The sequence below is a fragment of the Pleurodeles waltl genome, chromosome 4_1 (genome assembly GCF_031143425.1).
Source record: "Pleurodeles waltl isolate 20211129_DDA chromosome 4_1, aPleWal1.hap1.20221129, whole genome shotgun sequence".
Taxonomy (NCBI): Eukaryota; Metazoa; Chordata; class Amphibia; order Caudata; family Salamandridae; genus Pleurodeles; species Pleurodeles waltl.
The window spans coordinates 388422076-388441341 of NC_090442.1; the positions used below are offsets into that span (position 1 = coordinate 388422076).

The 19266-nt window shown below is 46.4% G+C and overlaps 1 protein-coding gene across 2 annotated transcripts in view; it reads right to left on the reverse strand.

Annotated features, from left to right (window-relative positions):
• Positions 1-19266, reverse strand: part of BCAT1 (branched chain amino acid transaminase 1) — a 183046-nt gene that overhangs the window by 80380 nt on the left and 83400 nt on the right. For both annotated transcript variants that reach the window (XM_069228580.1, XM_069228579.1), the window contains exon 3: positions 1916-2116. In XM_069228580.1, coding sequence (XP_069084681.1) covers positions 1916-2116 — 201 coding nt within the window. The remainder of the gene's footprint in view (positions 1-1915; positions 2117-19266) is intronic.

The window sequence follows — 19266 nt, forward strand, 5'->3', positions numbered from 1 at the left end:
CTCAGTCCGCCAGGGTGGTGACAGCCATCGAGCTGGAGACTTCGGTCTCCAGCCCGGCGGCGGTCACAATCCCACCCTTGGGCTTATGACCTTGCCTCCCGCCGTGGTTTTTGTGGCAATCTTACCGCCACGAAAACCATGGCGGTAGGCACAGGGGTCTCTGCCGCCCCCCTCCCCAGATCCCTTCACTACCCTCCCCCTCCCAAGCCCTCCTGACCTCACTCACATGCACACACGCATATACACTCATACACACACACATACCCACATCCACCCACGCATGCACACATACATACCCACACACCCCAACACACACTAACATACATTGTCGCACACATGCATTCACAACACACAACAGACACGTACACTCATTCAGTCATACACGCATGCATTCCACGCGACTCATACCCGCATGCACGCATACAAAAACAGACCCCCCCCACACACAGTCACACACACCCCCACACATGCATACAACACCCTCCACCCCCTCCTCCTGTCGGAGAACCCGACTTACCTGCTTGCAGGGGGTCCTCCGGCAGGAGACGGGATGCGGCGCTGCTGCCAAAAGCAGCATCCACCAGCAAAACACCACCAGACCGTATCATGGAACACGATACAGTCGACGGTGTTTTGCTGGCAGCAGCGCCACCTTACTGCCGTCTGCCGCCATGACCGTCGATGGAATTCCGCCAGCCTTCCGCCGGAATTCTGCCTACAGTCATAATGCGGTAGCCACGGCGATGGTATGTTGGCAGCCGTCGCCGTGGAGGTAGGCAGCATTTCCCGCCAATGTCATAATAAGGGCCTAAGAGCGGAGAATAGAAAAACCTTAGCACACGCAAAAGGTAAAAATATGTTAAACCCTCCATCCCTTTTTGGAAAAAAAATTAAGTTTTTTTTTTTGCATGTAGCAGCTGGCTGAGAAAAGGCCTGTATGCTTTCTGCATGTTTCCTGACCTTTCCAAAGGTCAGTAGGCTTTTCACAAACCCACACTGCACCAAAGGCAGAATTTTACGTTTTTCCCTTCCCATGTATATCGCCTGACTCCTATATAGTGGATTAATAAAAGGTTGCTCATGAATCAGGTGATGAAACCCTCACTAGAGTAACCTTTCTTTTTTCAGGAAAGAATCCTGCGAGATTCATGAGTTTAGAAGACTTACCGAAGAAGGGACTGTGAGCTAGACAGGAAACGCTTAGGGAGACTAGTAAAATTACTAAGAATGTTAAGAAAAATGTTACCTAAAAATTATACCTAAAGAGACCTCCAAGGGAATTCAAGTAGAAATCTCCTAAAACGAAATAATGGTATCAATTCCTATCCAGTGTATTCCAGACAAGTTATCAGGGGTGGGCACAAGTTAATTTAGGATGTGTAGCTAACTTAACCTGACTTGGATTGTAGTCCCTGCTTGGACAGGGTGCATACCTCTGCCAACTAGAAACACAATTTCTAACAGCTGCCAACAAATATTATCAAACGGTAACACTTGATCTACACAGATATGAAACCTGTTTTGCTTAATCTGAGCTCAGTGTGTGGATAAATTGCTACATTCATTTTCTTAACAATTTAGCAAATATGCCTTTAATAGGACAAGAAAAAGTCAAGTTTTATATTAACATAAAAAGGCATGCTGGTTTTATAGTAATATAGCCCTTCTAAGGTGCAGAAATGTAAGACAATGAGGGTTATGTTTCTTTGTTGAATTTAAGGTACGTTATTGAGAAAACAAAAATACTATTTGACGAGAGCCTGCAAAACAAAAAAAAACAGCTGTTGTGTGCATAAGAAACTGCTCTTGGTCAGACTAGCAAATAGTGACAAGTGGTGAAAAAAACACTGCAATGGAAAACCGATGATGATGGAAATTTGCAAGGTTCTCTATTGTATATCTTTTCTGTACTTACCTCTAAGCCATAATGGAGAGCTGAAGATGCAGGATGCAGTGAGAGGTTCTGGAGTGGTTTGATTTCTGGTTTCTCCCATCCGTGTGCCAAAGACCATTCTATGGCCAACATGTGATCGGTAAAAACTGACCCAAACACCAACTTGCTTGGATCTGGTTTCTCCTTTGAAGAGGTAGCCAAATTTATCACCAGATCAGCAGCCTGAAATATACAAGAAAAGGTATGATTTTGCATAGACCTACCAAGGTTATAGGGCAAACAAACTTCACCACCAATGTACAGCACAACTGCTAGTGATATACTTAAAATATAAGTCTAAATATTGAAAGGAAGAACACTGTTATGGCTTCAGAATTTAATATGAGATTATTGTACATACTGGTATGTTTTTATGTTATGGGCTGAAATATATCACTATGCAGTCCACCGTGCTATTTTCTATTTAATAGATACACTTTTTAAAACACTACCAATTTATCCAGGTAAGCAATATGAATCTAAGCACACTGTCAAATAACACTAGTGTTAATTGCAAAGCTCTCCACTTTTTTCCTTCTATGCCTCTCAATGCCTTTAGTGCTCCTTTACAGGTGTCACAGTCTATCATCTTTTTTATTATTTTCTCCTACCTGTGACCCCAACAGGCTTGTTATCTGTTGCGTGTCAGATGCCAAACGTCAATGAAGTATTCCTGCCTGATGTTCTAATGTAATGGTTAACAGCTGTTTTTAGATTGTCTTTGCTGATGAATTTTACTAGAGCACGGAATTAATAATTAAGATCAAGATAGCCCCTGTGCGCTGGTAAGTGAAGTCATGTGGCACTGTATCAACTTTTCTCCAACCTAGAAATGATGACTGGCTGCCCTTGGTGAACATGTGCTTATATGCCCAAGCTGCAGCCTGACAGATATTCAGAACAGGCACACTGAACTGCAAAGTGATACCAGTGTTGGCCCTGGTGAAAAGCCTGCTTTTTCACCATCGCATAGCAGATCTTAACACAGAGGACTATTCATCTGGACAGCTTGGACTTTCTTTGCACTAGAGTACCCCACAAATAACTAATTGTCAAATCAGTGACCTCAGGAACAATTGATGTAGAAGTTGAGAGCTGTTTTAGGATTCAGACAATGGAATCTCTCTTCCCCTTTTGAGGGATGAGGTGGTGAAAAGAATGTCAGAAGAGTGATGGATTGGCTGATGTGAAAAGATATCACAACCTTTGGAAGAAAGGCCGCTCTAGCCCTTAGCACCAATTTGTCTGGAAAGAAAGTGGTGTAAGGTGGCTGAACCAAAAGAGTTTCAAGCTCACACATGAGATGAGCTGATGAGTTTGCAATGTGGAAGACCGTCTACAGGGTCAAGAGACATATTTGACAACTGAAGGGCGTGCACATCAGGAAAGTGGGGATCAAATTGAAGTCCCACTGAGGCATACAAAAGATTTCATATAAACATGTGGCCCAAACTCTGAAGAAAGTGCATCACAACAAGGGATTTGAACAAATATGGTTGGTTCGGCAAACGCTAAAAGGGCAGAAAGGGCTGACAAATAACCTTTAACAATTCCCACTGCAAGACCATGCTGGGCCAAAGACTAAACGAATTGTATCACACATGACTGTTTCTCTTATAATTGATCTGTTTCATGTAGACCACACAAAGCCATATATTTGTCCCAGAATCCTGAGTACATGGATTTCGTAGAAGGCTGCGTGGCCGCCACAATGACATCCAATACTTTGAAATGGAAAAGAAAGTAGTTAACTGCTACTCCTCCATCCTCGCACATGGATGTGTAGATTGCAGAGGCCTCAGTATAAACACTGCCCTGCTTCTGTAACAGAAGATCCTTCCAAAGCGGCAGCCTAATTGGAGGACAGATGCTCATGTCTAGAGGTTCTGGGTACACACTCTCCTAGACCAAACCAAAGCTACAAGGATGACTTAGGCCTGACCTTTCTTGATCTTCTACAGAATTTGTGGCCGGAGAGGCAGTGGCAGAAAGGCATACAGAAGTCCTGTGCTCTAATCTAGGCTGAATGAGTCTCTGAGAGAGAGCCCCATTGGAAACTCCAATGCGCAAAAACGTGTTTGCAGCAGTGGAGAAGAGATCGAACAATGGTCCTCGCCACTGAGTGTGTCTGCTCTGACACTTACAGATAGCGCAATGTGGTGTAGAATCACAAATATGCCCTGATGGGTCAGTCAGTTTCAGAGGTGAGGAGCCCCTCTACACACTGTCATGGACCTCACTCTGTCCTGCTTGATGCAATAGCATATGGCGGGGGTGTTTTTGTGACAGCCAGGAAGCCATTCAACACCAAGTGAATCCCCCACAATGTCAGCAGAAAGCGGGCCTACGCTGGAGACCAGAGTAATCTGATTTCCACCTCTCCCAACTGATCTCCCCACTCAACAGTGGGGCAGGGAGAGGGGCCTACCACTGGTCGAACTGAGGTTTAACAACCACCACTGTAGATCATTTGCAGATTCCTTTGACACCCAGCAAAATCTGAAACTGGTGCTGAGCTTACTGAGACTTCAGATTCCAATGCAGAGTCCATACATGTCATCTGGCATGGTTGGCAAGCAGGATGCAGGAGGCAAGCAGGTCTTGAAGGCTATGAGCCATCCATGCCAAGACCTAGGCCTGAGGATGATACAATGAGATCACAGCGTCAATGTCCTAGACTCACTGGTCTGAAGAAAAGAAACAAAAGGGAGCCTTTGTGAAGGACTAATGTGTGATTTTGGCACATTGACCATATACCCCAAAACTGTACAGAGGTTTGCTGTTATCTGGAGGTGGTCTATGACCAACTGAGGTGAATCTTCCTTCAGCAGGCCATCGTCAAGGTAGGGGTAAGACTGAAGTCCCTGACCTATGAAGGTGCGCTGCTTTTACCATCATTACTTTCTTGAATACTCGAGGGGCACTTGTGAGGCCAAATGGGAGCATGGTAAATGGAAAGTGCTTGTGGCTCATCTTCCCTGTGGGTCTGCAGGACGGGGATATGGAAATAAGCAACCTTATAAGTCTCCTGGATCCATCCATGTAGATGTTATAGGTAAAAATTTGAAATGACAAACTGAAAGTGATTCATAATGACTGATCAAACTTCTTTACCACCCCCAAATCAGTGTGGGATTGGCTAGAAATTCATTGTGACGGACGGATCCCAGTACCGATTCCCCACGGCTCCTGCGGATGGACTGGGAACTCCAGTTGCTCACAGCCATCGGGAAAGCTGAGGCGAAGAGGTGGTGGAGCCTCGAGATCATCTTCTCAAGTGGTGATCAGACATGTATCATGCTAGACTTGGAGTAGCAGCAGCCGGAAATGGAGGCAGCAATGGCACTGGTGACAGTAGTGACATCCTCCAACTATGGCACGAGTGCTGGAGATGTGGTGGAGGAGACCCCGGAGCAGGGTGAAATCTGACATTGCATATAGCTCTACCACACAGCTGATCCTATGTATTGAAATACTACACTGTGGTCTCCTTGCAGGGGGTGCCTGCATTCAACAACTTTACTGGAGTGCAGGGCTGAAGGGAGCACCTGGAGGCAGATTAGTGGGGTAGATGGCATGTTCTGGGTGCTAATGTGTGGATGTGGGTGAATGGGAGGCATGTGCTGTGTAAAACTAGAAAACCGCCTCTTGCACCCTGTAGTTAGTTTTCGATATTAGACCTTACATTTTTTAAGAAGATCTTGATTGAAAGTGGTATCTGGTGTGAGTGATTCCATGAGCTGACTGTGTAGGAGAGTGTTGGTGTGGGGAGGGTGGGTGTGCAGGGCCAGGCAGGGCTTGGGGGCGATGACTGTAGTTGCCGTCCCCAGGTACAGCCTCCCCTCTGATACTATTGAGATTTGGGGACTGATTGTATATTGCAGGTTTTTTTTGGGAGGTTTGACTCTATTGTGGAGAATGTATTTGTTGGGATGGGTGTGGGGGGATTAAGATGCTTAGGGAAGCAGCTGTGTTGACCAAGTAGACGGGATGGGATATTTATTGACTAATATGTTTTGTTCTATAGCAGCGGCAGTGAAGTATGTACTGAGTGGAGGACAGGGCTGGGGGGATTAGTGGGGTGCTGCCAATTTTAAGGTGGTGACATGGAATGTGAGTGGGCTCCACTCCTATGTTAAGCGGTATCCGGCGGCAGGGCATACAGATCGCTTTGTTACGGGAGATGCACCTTATAGAGTGTGAGACCCAGAAGGTGCAAATGAAGTGGAGGGGGCAGCTCTACTCTGCTACATACTCAAATTCCACCCAAGGAGTTTCCATATGGGTCGCACCTCAGGTCTGTTTCTGGGTTTGGAGCTTTAAGGCATACTGTTATGTGGCCTGCTAAATGCATGGGAGGTGTGCCTGTTGAATGTGGGAGTGCCCAATACTGATGATAAGGCTTTCTGTCTTGGTGTGGTGCATGAGCTCCTCCCACACATCGGGATCCCATGCTGTGGGATAGGAATTTTTCTTAGTGACAGAGGACATCACCACTGAAATAGTGGATGTTTGGACATTGGGTAGATTGCTCTCTGACCATGCACCACTGCTCTTGGAGTGGGGAATGTGTGGAGACAGGCCCAGAGGGCCACTGTGGCATTTTTGCCTAAAGTGCTCAGTGACCCTCAGTTCCACGAGGAAATTAGGGCAGCGAAGGTCAGTTATTTTGAAACCAACTTACCCCCAGTGGCAAGTAGAGGAGTAGAGTGGGATGCTCTGAAGGCAGTGACTCGGGGGTGAGGGGAGTGCGTTTCACAGATTAGCGACACTAGATGCCACCTGAGGCACAGCTGCTCAAGGAGGAGAAGCAGTTGGCGACCCTCCAACGAGACGTCCCTACTGTCAGGGGCTGGTAGGGGGCACTACTCACGGCCCAGGGGATGCTGGGGGAGACATAGGATAGGCTGGATTGGCTTCTACTTCATAGAGGGGGTGACAAATCAGAATGCCTTCTAGCGTTGTTACATAAAAGGGAACTTTCCCTGAAGCACAGGGCTGCAGTCATTCTACTCCTGCGGGATCACTTTGCAACTGTTTAAACGGAGACGGGGATAGCTGGCCAGCAGAGGCCTGCAGTGTTTTCTGATCAACTGACACTCCCCCGACTTTTCTGATCAAACGACACTGCCTCGACTTATGACTGAAAAAGGTGGAACTCTGGAGAGGGAGCTCCTTTTAGAGGAATTAATGGAGGCAATCCGGGAGATGGCACACTGTAGGGCACCGGAACCAGATGGACTTCCAGTGGAATACTACAGTTACTTCTTCCCTGCTTGATGGAAACACTTCAAGAGGCTCACAGTTGTGGGATACTTCCGCAAACCATGCATGAAGCCCAGATCATTATGCTCACTAAGCCAGGTATAGATAGACCTTTCAGGCCCTGGTTCTTATAGACCTCTCTCTATATTGGGGTTGGCTCCAAAATACTTGCAAAGACCTTGGAGACCAGATTACGTGGTGTTATTACCCAATTATTGCACGAAAATCAGTTTTGGCTTTATGCCAGGTAGAGGGACGCAGGTGAATTTAAGGAGGTTGTCCCATGTGATGCATTCTGTGGCTAAATCCACATTCGCTAGGTTCAATAGTCTCCTGGTGTCCCTGGTGTGGGCTGGTAAATGAAGCAGAGTGAAATTGGACAACTTGAAACTGGTCACTGAACTGGGAGGCCAGGGACTGCCAGATCTGCAATCATACTTCTTGCAGGCCTCTTTCAGTATGCAGCGCAGTCTTGTATGGATAGCCTGAATATGGAGAATAACCTCCTAGGGGCATGGGGACTGACACGGATCTCCCACACTGGCTCATGCTGGGGGTTGGTTTTCCTGGTGACCACCCCTTTATTGTCAGACAGATGGTGGTGGCCTGAGAACATAAAATTGCACGAGTGTTACGTCAGGCGCCCTATGCTAGACTTTTGGCCCTCCGTTGAATGAAGCCCATTCACGCAATCCAGTCTTTTAAGGATATGATGCAAAGGTTTGAAGGCAGCTGCAACACCGCAGGCAATCTCTAGTTTAATGGCACTTTCCATACAATGGTTATGGCACAAGATACATTTGGCCTTCACCAAAGCCATTTTTGCAATATGCCAAGGTATCCTGTACATTTTGTGACATTTGAACTGACTTTCCCACTGAACCGGCGGAATCCCAGATGCTGCAGTTTATATTGGACCCTAGGTTGACTCGGGGATTAATTTCTCACATTTACAAGGCTCTTAAAGGGGATCACCACATTGGCACAACGGAGGTCCGAAGCAGATGGGCTGTTGATCTGTCTGTGACGCTTTCCAAGACTGCCTTGAAAACAGCATTTGCCCAGGTTAAGGAGGTGGCTAGTAACACAAGATTTAAGATCACACAGTTTTATTACTTGCACTAAGCCTATATGACCCTGTAGCGTTTGCATAGAATCAATGAAGCTAGATCGGATGTTTGCCCTATGTGTGGGTCTCCTCCAGCGGCCTTTCTCCATACAGTGTGGGACTGTAGCAAATGCTTTTGGGGAGAGGTCCTACGGATTCCATGGGAGGTCGCATGGGTGCCTGTGGAGGCCTCTGTCAGCACAGCTTACTTGGGGTACTCCTGACACCTAAACGCAGGGTCAAGATGAGCCATCGGTTCGCGTTCCTGGGACTGCTGCTGGCTAGGCGACAGCGGCCATCCATTGGATGCAACCTGCTGCACCAACGATTGGAAAATGGATGACGGACATGCAGGAATGAGGTGTGGCGGAGGAGAGGCGGCTGCGAGCAGTGCGCGATAACGTGCATGCTGCTCACGGCTTGGAAATATGGAGAGGCATGCTGGAAAGTATGTCAAAGGTGAGTCTGCTGGTAGATAATTCCTCTACCGCCCCCCCCCCCCCCAGGGTCCAGCACGTGGGGTATCCCAGGAGGCAAGTAGGAGTACATGTGTGGAAGCTGGTTGCAGCAGAGTGATTGTATCGTTGTGGATGTCGGAATGGCGCCGGCAGGTTGCTGGGGGTTGGTTGCTATGTCTATGTCTTCCTGCCCCCTTCCGTACCCTCGCTGTTTGAATTTGCCACACTTTTGTGTTCTGTACGCACCCGCCCTCCCCCTTTAGGGAGGATAGATGAGCAGGACGCGGCCATTGGTTTGGTGCGGCACTGGCAACTTGTTGCTGCCACTTAGCTATGTATAATCTTTAGCTATTTCGTGGTTTATTTTATGTTGATTATTTCATGTAATTGGACAATCATTACCATTGTCACTTTGCTGTACGAGTGAGACCAGATACAGCTCTATGTTCTAACACTGACTGTACTGTCTTACTATGCCTTGCTTTTGTACCAATTGCAATAAAAACATGTTTAAAAAAACAGAAATGACAGAGTCAACAATAGTAACGTTAGATATGGTACAGCCCATAAGAAAAGTTGTTTGGATGGCTGGCCCTGTTTAATGAATCTGTATGAGGTTTTGTAAAAAATATATTTGTACATCTTAGAATTATGTTTCCATCTCACGAACAAGAGTTACCAGGGCACAACCGCGATGTGAGAAATAAGTCTTTGCCACCCCAAAAATACAAAATTACTTTTAATTTAAGTTTTTGATGGATTTGTTAAGGTTCTATTAGTCATATTGTTTAAGTACTTGTCTTCTTGCTTTAGTACAAGGTCCCTTATGAAGTGGGATTGGCCCATTTAGGAATCAGAGTAGATCACAGACACAATGCTGGATGTGTTACTACCAATAAGCCACAAAGAAGTTATTTAATGAATCACTCATCAAATGCAGATAAAAGATTATATACTTATGATGCGAACCTTTAAAATATATTTCTGCAATCAAAAGTATAAAGTATCTTCAAAGTCTCACGGATTGATACAATACATCTAGCTAAATCGATTGCACAAAAAAAAAACTCAGTTATGCAAATAAAATACTCTTCCCTCAATATTAGAAGAGACTTAATCTGGCACATATAGATAGATTCTTTAAATTCATACCTAAACAGAAATTAAATGGCATTTGATAGAGATAAATATATTGACAAAATATCACCTCAGAACAGTGCTTAATTTGTAAATAAATACGTGCCGGTGTCAAAAGCTCTCCTTTAAAACACGCAGCTGCTGCAATTAAATGAGCGCGCACTGAATGTTGTAACCGCGTAATCCTAAAGCCATTTCGGGCCTCTTAAATCCATTTACAGCCACTTCCTGCCCCTTCATCTCATTCTTGCAGCTTCTTGCTTTCTCCCTTTGTGAAGCTTGTTTCGTTTTTCTCGTCCTCCGCCTTTCCCATGTCTTTTGCTCGCTGTAAATGCCTGTTGCTGAAAACGAAGTGCCTACCCTCAAAAATAAGTGCCGTTCCCAGCATCGGAAACCTTTGGCTCAAATGTGTACTGCCTCAGCACCATTTGTATCTTTGGAAAAACGTTTAATATCACCAACAAAGCTAGGACAACTTGCTTCATAACTGCAATGGATACATTTTTATTAACTTCTTGGCAGAAGCGGAGGAAGAGGGATGCAAAGGCATTTCACGTACCCTACCCATTTAAACTGATTTGAGTCTAAATGCACAGCATCCTTAACTTAAAAAAGCCATGTTTACATATTTCAGTATTGTTGCACGTGTCAGGTTCTACCTTACTGAATGCACAGCCTGGCAATGACTGCAATGAGTAGCAAACACAACACTAGAAACCATATTGCGTTGCAAGGCGACTGCAACGTGAAATAACAATAAGAAAGTTTACTATAGTTGTCCTTTCCTTGAAATTGTGGACAGTCACCCCAGAAGTTAAGGACAATTCTATATTTAAAAATAAATCTGGATAGAATTTCTGCTTTGAAGGTTCATGTTACGGTCAACCAAAAGGAGAATTGAAACCCAATACATGGGTTTCAAAACCTTCACTAGCCCTCCAGCTGTTATTAATGGCAACACAATGACATACATGAGGGATCAGAAGCAAGAACACGCGTGGCAAAACAAGTCATCCCTTTATGATTTTTTTCGCATGGCAATATGTACATTATGTAAACCTTAAACGGTCAATAAATGCATCACGAGATTGAGACGTTGTTTTCGTGTGTGGTATGTAAATGAAGGAAGTAGGAGTAAGAAAGAGTAAGTTACAGAGCACGAACATTCCCTCAAATAGGTCCCAAAAAACCAACGAGGTTTAAATGACGCACTGTTTGGCACAATTACTGATTGGTAAGCCTGGTTTTGGCTATTTTAGTGATCATTAATGTACTGATGACTTGGATCAATAAAGGGAGAGAACTACACAATTGAGCATTGAGTACAGACAGCCTTCACGCTTCTTCCATCAGTAGGCGGATCGAGAATCTGTCCTGGGTGAATCTACGTGAACATTAAGCTCTCTAGTGGCAACTTGTGCACAGCTACAGTGTATATCACATGAGGGGATGTACGAAAATGCAATTTCTCATTTCCTAAATAGCGACTCCTTGAAAATCCCTATTTGGGAAATGCAAACTGAAATGTATGAATAAACTGATTTCCTAATAGCGATTCCTACTGGGTAGGAATTGCTATTAGGAAATTGCAAATAGGAAATTCCATGCCATTCATTCCAATGGGCCGGTTTACAGTTTCCAAAATAGAGATTTCCTATAAAAAAATCCATATTTTGGAAATCCTAAGCCAAGGATGGCTATGTGCGTAAGGCTTCATGATGTACCCCAATGATTCAGATGCACACGTAGAGAACATATATGCCCTAAGGGCATATATACGCTCTATCGCACTTTGGGTGTTTTTTTTAATTGCAAAACGGTTACCATCGACTTGGAGTTGATGGCAATTGCATTTCCTAAATGCTCAATTTGCATTGAGGAAAGTGCTTGTACATGTGCACAGGAATCACAAATAGGTAATCCCTATTTGCAATTTCCTATTTAGGAAATTTCAAATTGAGATTTCGACTGGGTAAAATTTGCTATTTGCGACCACTTAAAGGGCTTTGTACATATGAAAAGCCCATTTAGCATTTCTAAAAGGCCCGAAATAGCGATTCGGTAGTTAAGAAATAGTAATTGGCTTCATACATCTGGTACATCCACTACCTTGATGGACAACTCTCCTTCAAATGTAGAGATAAAAGTAATCATCTCTGTACATTGAAAGGCACTGCTGCAAAGGTGTTTTCAAGGTGTCTGAAGTAGTGTTGAACCCTTAATCGGTCTCCCCTGTGAGGTGATTCTTGGTCCCCACAGTTCTAATTCTCTACACCTGTCGCAGTTAGCTTGGGGACAGACGAGCATCTCCCATGATGCCAGCAGTGTTTGTTGCTTCAGGGTTCTGCTGCAGTTACAGGGCTGCAGATTCTGGGAGAAATGCATGGGAGTGAAGTGCTGGCACACTCTCCAGGGCCTGCGTGCGTACTTTGAGGCAGAGCTTATTAGGACAGAAACCACTGTCTCTCAACAGCTTAGGCACTCACCCACTCTCCGTGGTAGTGGGATCAGGAGAGGATTTGCTCCACTATGGAGACATCCTTAGATACACCAAGTACCTACCTCAGGGAAAGAGTTGGAATCTGTCATGTGTCTTGGAAGTATCCACCCATAGTTTTTCTAGTACACTACATTAAGGTTTTGGTGTGGCACCAAGATGTACAGCACCTGATGTAGGGTGTTTTTACCTGAAAGCAGTGAGCTGTATTACTAAGAGGCTATGCTTCCGGTGACTGCAGAGGATGAAAACATCTTCTATGAGCTGTGAAAGGCATCGGTCAGTTTTGCGTCCCCGAGATGATACGCAAGCTCACTGTGCTTGGCCTGTGGTGACTGTCCATGGTACCCCAGGGCTTCTGCAGTTGACCAGTCATACTTTCATCCTCAGCAAACTGACAACCACGTCCTTCTCTTGAAGAATATCAAGTCCTCCAACTAATGGTAGAAAACATTGTACCATCACCATACATTCTAAAGGAGCAAACCGAAGCATGCAAAAAGGTAAGGTGACTCTTCTTCTGCTACACCATTTCCTGTGGCCTAGTCAGCGCACTGACCAGAATGTGGATTTTGAAAAGAGAGACCATTGCACTTTAAGAAATGTGGTGTGGAACGGCCCGCACCACTGCAATATTTTCTACATGGAACAGAAAATGTTCCTATGATCCTAGACCACGTAACCTATATTAATAGCAAACTGGGAACTACAAGTTCATGAATCAGACTGCTACGTGCAATCCAGGTGGTGAAAGGAAAGACTAGGACAGGAAGACATAGGGAGTGGCACCATGGTGACAGGCTAAGCAGAAAACATTTGCAAAGGATTATAGCCACTTTAATTAGCCAGTTAATCCAGAATTCAGGGGACAAAGAGACTATGTTACTCAGGGACTCCCCCACACACACACGTTTATCCACTTGGAGCTCAGCATGCCAGGGTCCTACGTCGAGTGGCAACCCTGGAAGGGCAGCAACTGGATAACCACCTTAAGCATGAAGATTTGGAAACAAGCAGGAACAATATCCGGATTCCGGAAATTCAGAAGGGAATGGAGGGACCGGACATCATGTTCTTTGTGGCAGACCTCTTACACGCCATCCGAGGGGACCCCAACACTTCACCCCCCAGTTCACAGCCACCTCCCGTCCAGTCTCCAAATGAACCAGAGACATGTGAGGCCAAACAAGATATTATCCAGCACTTGGAATTTTTGAAAAACTCTCAGACGCCCACTGTGGACTCAGCAGCTGCCACCTGAAACCCCAGCTCTCTCGCTACTGCTTCAGGGCGGGGGGCACCCCCCCCACTGTATCTCACTGCACCCTCATGAAGGATACAAACGGTCTTGGTCAGCCAACCTCCACAGCTAACTAGCTCCAGGTGCCCATCATGCTCACTAATGATTAAGAGGCTGCCCGCTCGGGGTCTGGCTCCCACAGCGGGGTATGGAAGCTGGCACCATAGGACCACTCTCGGACCACTCCTGCATCCCGAATTATGATGGCATCGGGGGTGCACTGAACACTGGGGCAGATGTAGCAAAACGCCAATTTGCGACTTGCAAATTGCGAGTCCCTGCGACTCGCAATTTGCAAGTCGCAAATTGGTATGCAGTACGGTGTCTCAGACACCGACTGCGACTCGCTATGGGGTCGCAATGACCCACCTCATTAATATTCATGAGGTGGGTCGCAAATTGCGGCCCCATAGCGAGTATAGGCACTCGCAAACATGGAGGCCTGCTGTCGTCAGCAGACCTCTATGTTCGTGACTGCTTTCAATAAAGCAGTTTTTTTTTTTTTAAGCGTAGCCCGTTTTCCTTAAAGGAAAACGAGCTGCACTTAAAAAAAACACCGAAACCTTTAGTTTCGGTATTTTTTCAGGGCAGGGAGTGGTCCCTTGGACCACTCCCTGCCCTGAAAAAATATTTTTGGGTCCATTCACAAAGTGGAAGGGGTCCCATGGGGACCCCTTCCAATTTGCGAGTGGGTTACCATCCACTTGAAGTGTATTGCATACCACTCAGACTCGCAAATAGGAAGGGAACACCCCTTCCTATTTGCGATTCTGAAATGCATATTGCGAGTCGGTACCGACTCGCAATATGCATTTCTGCATTGGGAAACGCGTTTAGCGAGTCGCAAACGGCAATTTTTGCCGTTTGCGACTCGCTAAACGTTTCCTACATCCGGCCCACTGTTCTCATAGACATGACTGTACTACATGCTGCTGTCCGCTCCCAAATCCTAGTCCCTTGGGGAGTGACATCCCTTGGTTGGCCTGTTTAGTTGTGCGTTGTCCCAATACGTATCTGGACTACCTGTTATGGCCTAGCTGGCCTACTGTTTTATTGTTCTATCATGTGCACACCCATCTCTATGGGCCTCTCTCCGTCCTAGAGCAGCTCTACTTTTCTTCACTCAACAATTGGGAATGACACATAGGCTTACACTATGTCCCTAGAGTTAGGTACAGTCTATATATGCCCGATGCACCTACGACTGCCCACCCCCTCCTCAATACCCACCATCGGCTGCCCAAGCATGAAAGATATCGCACACCAATCCCCAAAGCCCAGTCATGACTGCAGCCACCGAAATTACATTTCTTACACTTAACGTACGGGGACGTAACTCACCAAATAAAAGGAAACAGATTTGGAGATATCTCCTCCAGCAAGATGTTGATGTAGTTTTCCAGGAGACGCACCTCCTCCAGCATGATACCTCGCGCATGGGGAAGCCCAAATACCCCATCCGCTACTGGGCCATTGCAACTACCAAAACAGCAGGGGTAGTGATCCCCAAGACATCTTTCTGTTTGAAACCCCTCTGAGTGATGTACGATGTAGAGGGTTGCTTCCTCATGCTCACCATATGGCAGGATAAATGCCCACTCACGCTTTTAAACACATATGCTCCAAATGAAGCTCAGGATGCCTTCCTCCGCTCCTTGCTCTCGGAACACCTCGCCCAAGCGAAGGGAGACATCATCTTGGGAGGGAACTTCAACTTGGCCTGGGATCCTACATTAGACCAAAGTTCAACTGCCTTTCAGGGCACGGTCACCTTGTCAGCAGCCCTCAAGTGCGACATCACAGATATGGGATTGGTAGATGCCTGGAGGGAACATAACTCGGACGTGAGAGACTACTTGTTCTTCTTTCATGCCCATCAGTCATACTCATGCATTGACTACTTCTTTCTTACACACACCTTGCTGCCGATTCTAACATCCTCCTCCATCTCTGACATCTCAATCTCTGATCAAGGTCACATAGAACTGACCTGGAAAGGGTGCACAGCCCACCCCACATTGGCGCATCCATCCAGCCATACTAAAAGACTGGCAGACATCAAGGTGGTCCGTACTGCCATAGCTAACTACTTCGATCTGAATGCTCACCAAGACGTCTCATCGCATACTTTTTGGAACAGATTTAAGGCCACCATCAGGGGTGGGATCACTTCTATTTCTATTGCGTGGAGGAGAAAGGCTGGTCTGGTAGAGAAGGGTCTGACCACAGAAATCAAAGACCTGGAACATCAGAATCAGGCTAATCCCTCTAGACGCACCAAATGACAAGTAGCCCTTCTGTCAACTCTGCTCCATCTGCACCAACAAGGCTGCGCACACTCTCCTGTAGCTTAATCATTAATATTACAAAGGGGACAGCAAGGTAGGGGACATCCTAGCACGTAAATTAAGGCAACAACACATGCAAGCCCCAGGTTTACAAACAGCGGCGGGTGAATGGTCCACTTCAGACTCTGCAAAAATGACAAGCCTTCCGCAACTATTATCAAACCTTATACACCAGCGAGGAGGCCTCCCCTGAGGCTATCGCAGAATATTTGATGGGATGCAGGTGGGACCCCTTGGACTCTGCCGACACAACCCTGCTAGAGGCCCCCATCACCTCAGAGGAGCTCTGAAAAGCCCTGAAAGGACTTACCATAGGCAAGACGCCGGGACCAGATGGCCTACCAGTAGCTTTATACTGTGAATTCCTTCCACAACTGCAGGACCACTTGTTGGCCTTCTACAACACTTTCACCATCACATTGAGGCTAATTCAAACAATGTCAGAGATCTCTCTAATACCAAAACCGGGTAAGGACCCAACTCTCTGCACCTCTTACCGCCCCATAGCGCTCTTGAACACAGACGGCAAACTTTACATGAAAATCCTAGCTAACAGATTATAACCCTACCTCCCCGGCCTTATAGATCCAGATCAGGTCGGTTTCATCCACAATAGGCAGGGAGCAGATGATATGTCGCCTGACCCATCTAGTTGAGAAAACACATCGACCCACCATCCCTGCTTGCCTTCTCTCGCTCGATGCAGAGAAGACATTTGACAGGGTTAGTTGGCCCTTCTTACAGGCTATGCTCCAAAAATAGGCCTGGGTCCTAAGATGATCGATAGAATTATGGCCCCTTACACTTTCCCTACCATGAGAATCCAAATCAATGGAGGCTTATCCTCACCTATCTTCCTGGGAAGAGGCACCAGGCAGAGTTGCCATCTCTCACCCGTCTTTTTCGCAATGTTTTTTATTGTCACACTTCATGTTCATCATAGGTCAAATTGTCGGATAGCAGGTTATTCTACAAACATTAAGTTTAAAAAAAGAATGACGTAAGGTTGTTTCCAAATAATAAAAGCACAAAATGCGTCTTCAAAAGTCAAAGCCAAAAAACATTGAGTATGTGTCTGCGACTCCACCCAGCACACACCCCCTGAGAGCCCAGCTCATGTCTTTTTTTCAGGATACATCTGGAAAAGTTCCAAACCTAGAATAAAAGGTGAACTGCCAGAACACGATAAAAATAGATAATGCTTGGCAGTTCCTGGCACATGCAACTATTTACCAGCAGCACAAACGATCAATGTTTTCAGACGGAAAACACTACTATTGCAAAGTTGCTGTGTCAATGAAGGTGACACTTGCAGCTGCTGTTACTGTCCATGAACACTCTTTTTCGCTGGTCTGTTTATTTCTTAATCTGTGGTTTGCTGTGTCCTCCAAGTTTTCTTCTTTTTTCAAACTAAAGGAACTTCAGTGATTTAACCAGAAAGATATGCCCATTATAACTTCCACTAGAATCTTTTTGGCAGATATATCAGTGCTTTTGGACAGCCAGAATACTAACCCAGACGAACAAGTTACTTACCTTTGGTACCTCCTAATCTGGCAGAGACTATCTACCCGCAGATTCCTTACCTTAGAATTATCTCCAGGGGTCAGACTGGATCAGAATTTTTTGGTGAGTTGTACCCCTAACCGCCTGTAGGTGGAGACACTCAGATTCACATGGCATCATCGATGTCATCCACGCCGGAAGTGAAATGTGTGGTGCCTATATTCAGGTGCTACCCCAAATGTATTATAGAGCAACTAATGCGAGAACCACGCATGCCTGAACAACCACGTTGTTACCACAAATGCCTTTACCACACATGCCTTTACAATGATTTTTTGTTGTAAAAGCATGCTTAGTAAAGACATGTTTGGGAACGGTATGCGTGGTTCTAGCATGCCACCCCCACCTGCCCCATGGCCCAAAAGTGCCCCACTTGTAATACTAAAACGACCTGACCCCCGCCCGTGCCCCTAAAAACAAAAGTACCCCGACACCCCCATCCTGAGCCTGTTGACACCCACCCAGAGCCCTAAAATCTTCCCTGACCCCCACCTGCCCTAAAAACAACCGAACCCGCGCCCTAAAAACAAAACTACCCCAACCTCCCAACCCCCGCCCTTAAATACAAAACTACCTGACACCCCCATCCTGGGCCTAAAACCTTCCCCGACCCCCCCCAAAAACAACCGACCTCCCACACCACCCTTAAAAACCAAACTATCCCCACCTCTGCCCCTAAAAACCAAACTACCCCGATCCCCCACCCCTCCCCTAAAAACCAAACTACCCTGATCACCCCACCCCTAAAAACCAAACTACCCCGATCACCACCCCTAAAAAACAAGCTACCCCAACCCCCCACCTCCGTCCCTAAAAACAAAACTATCCCGACACCCCAATCCACTGAGCCCTAAAACCTTACCCGACCCCCCACCCGCCCTAAAAACAACTGACCCCCACCACCTCCCCGCATCTAAAAACCAAATTACCCCGATCCTCCCACCCCGCCCCTAAAAACCAAACTACCCTGACACCCCCACCCCACACCACCCCTAAAAACACAACTATCCTGGCCCCCCACCCCTAAAAACAAAACTACCCGAAAACCCCCACCCACCCTGAGCCCTAAAATCTTCCCCGACCCCCCACTTGCCCTAAAAAACCTGACCTCCACCCCACCCCTAAAAACCAAGCTACCCTGATCTTCCCACCGACCCAAGCCATTAATCCACCCCACCCCAAAAAAACACCCCCAACCCCACTTACCTGACCAAAACTACCCCAGTCCCCCTAACCCCGTACCTAAAAATAAAACTACCCAGATAACCCTACACCCGCCCCTAAAAACAAAACTACCCGACCCCCACCCCGCCCCAAGCCTTCAATCCACGCCCCTACCCCTAAGAATTACCCACAACCCTGCCTCAACCCCACTTACCTGACCAAACTACCCCGATCCACCCACCTCACCCCTAAAAACTAAACTACCCTGATCTTACCACCCGACCCAAGCCATTAATCTACCCCACCCCAAAAAAAACACCCAACCCTACCCTAACCGCACTTACCTGACCAAACTACCCCAGTCCCCCCAACACCGCACCTAAAAATAAAACTACCCAGATAACCCTACACCCGCCCCTAAAAACAAAACTACCCCGAACCTCCACCCCGCCCCAAGCCCTCATTCCACACCCCCACCCCTAAGAATTGC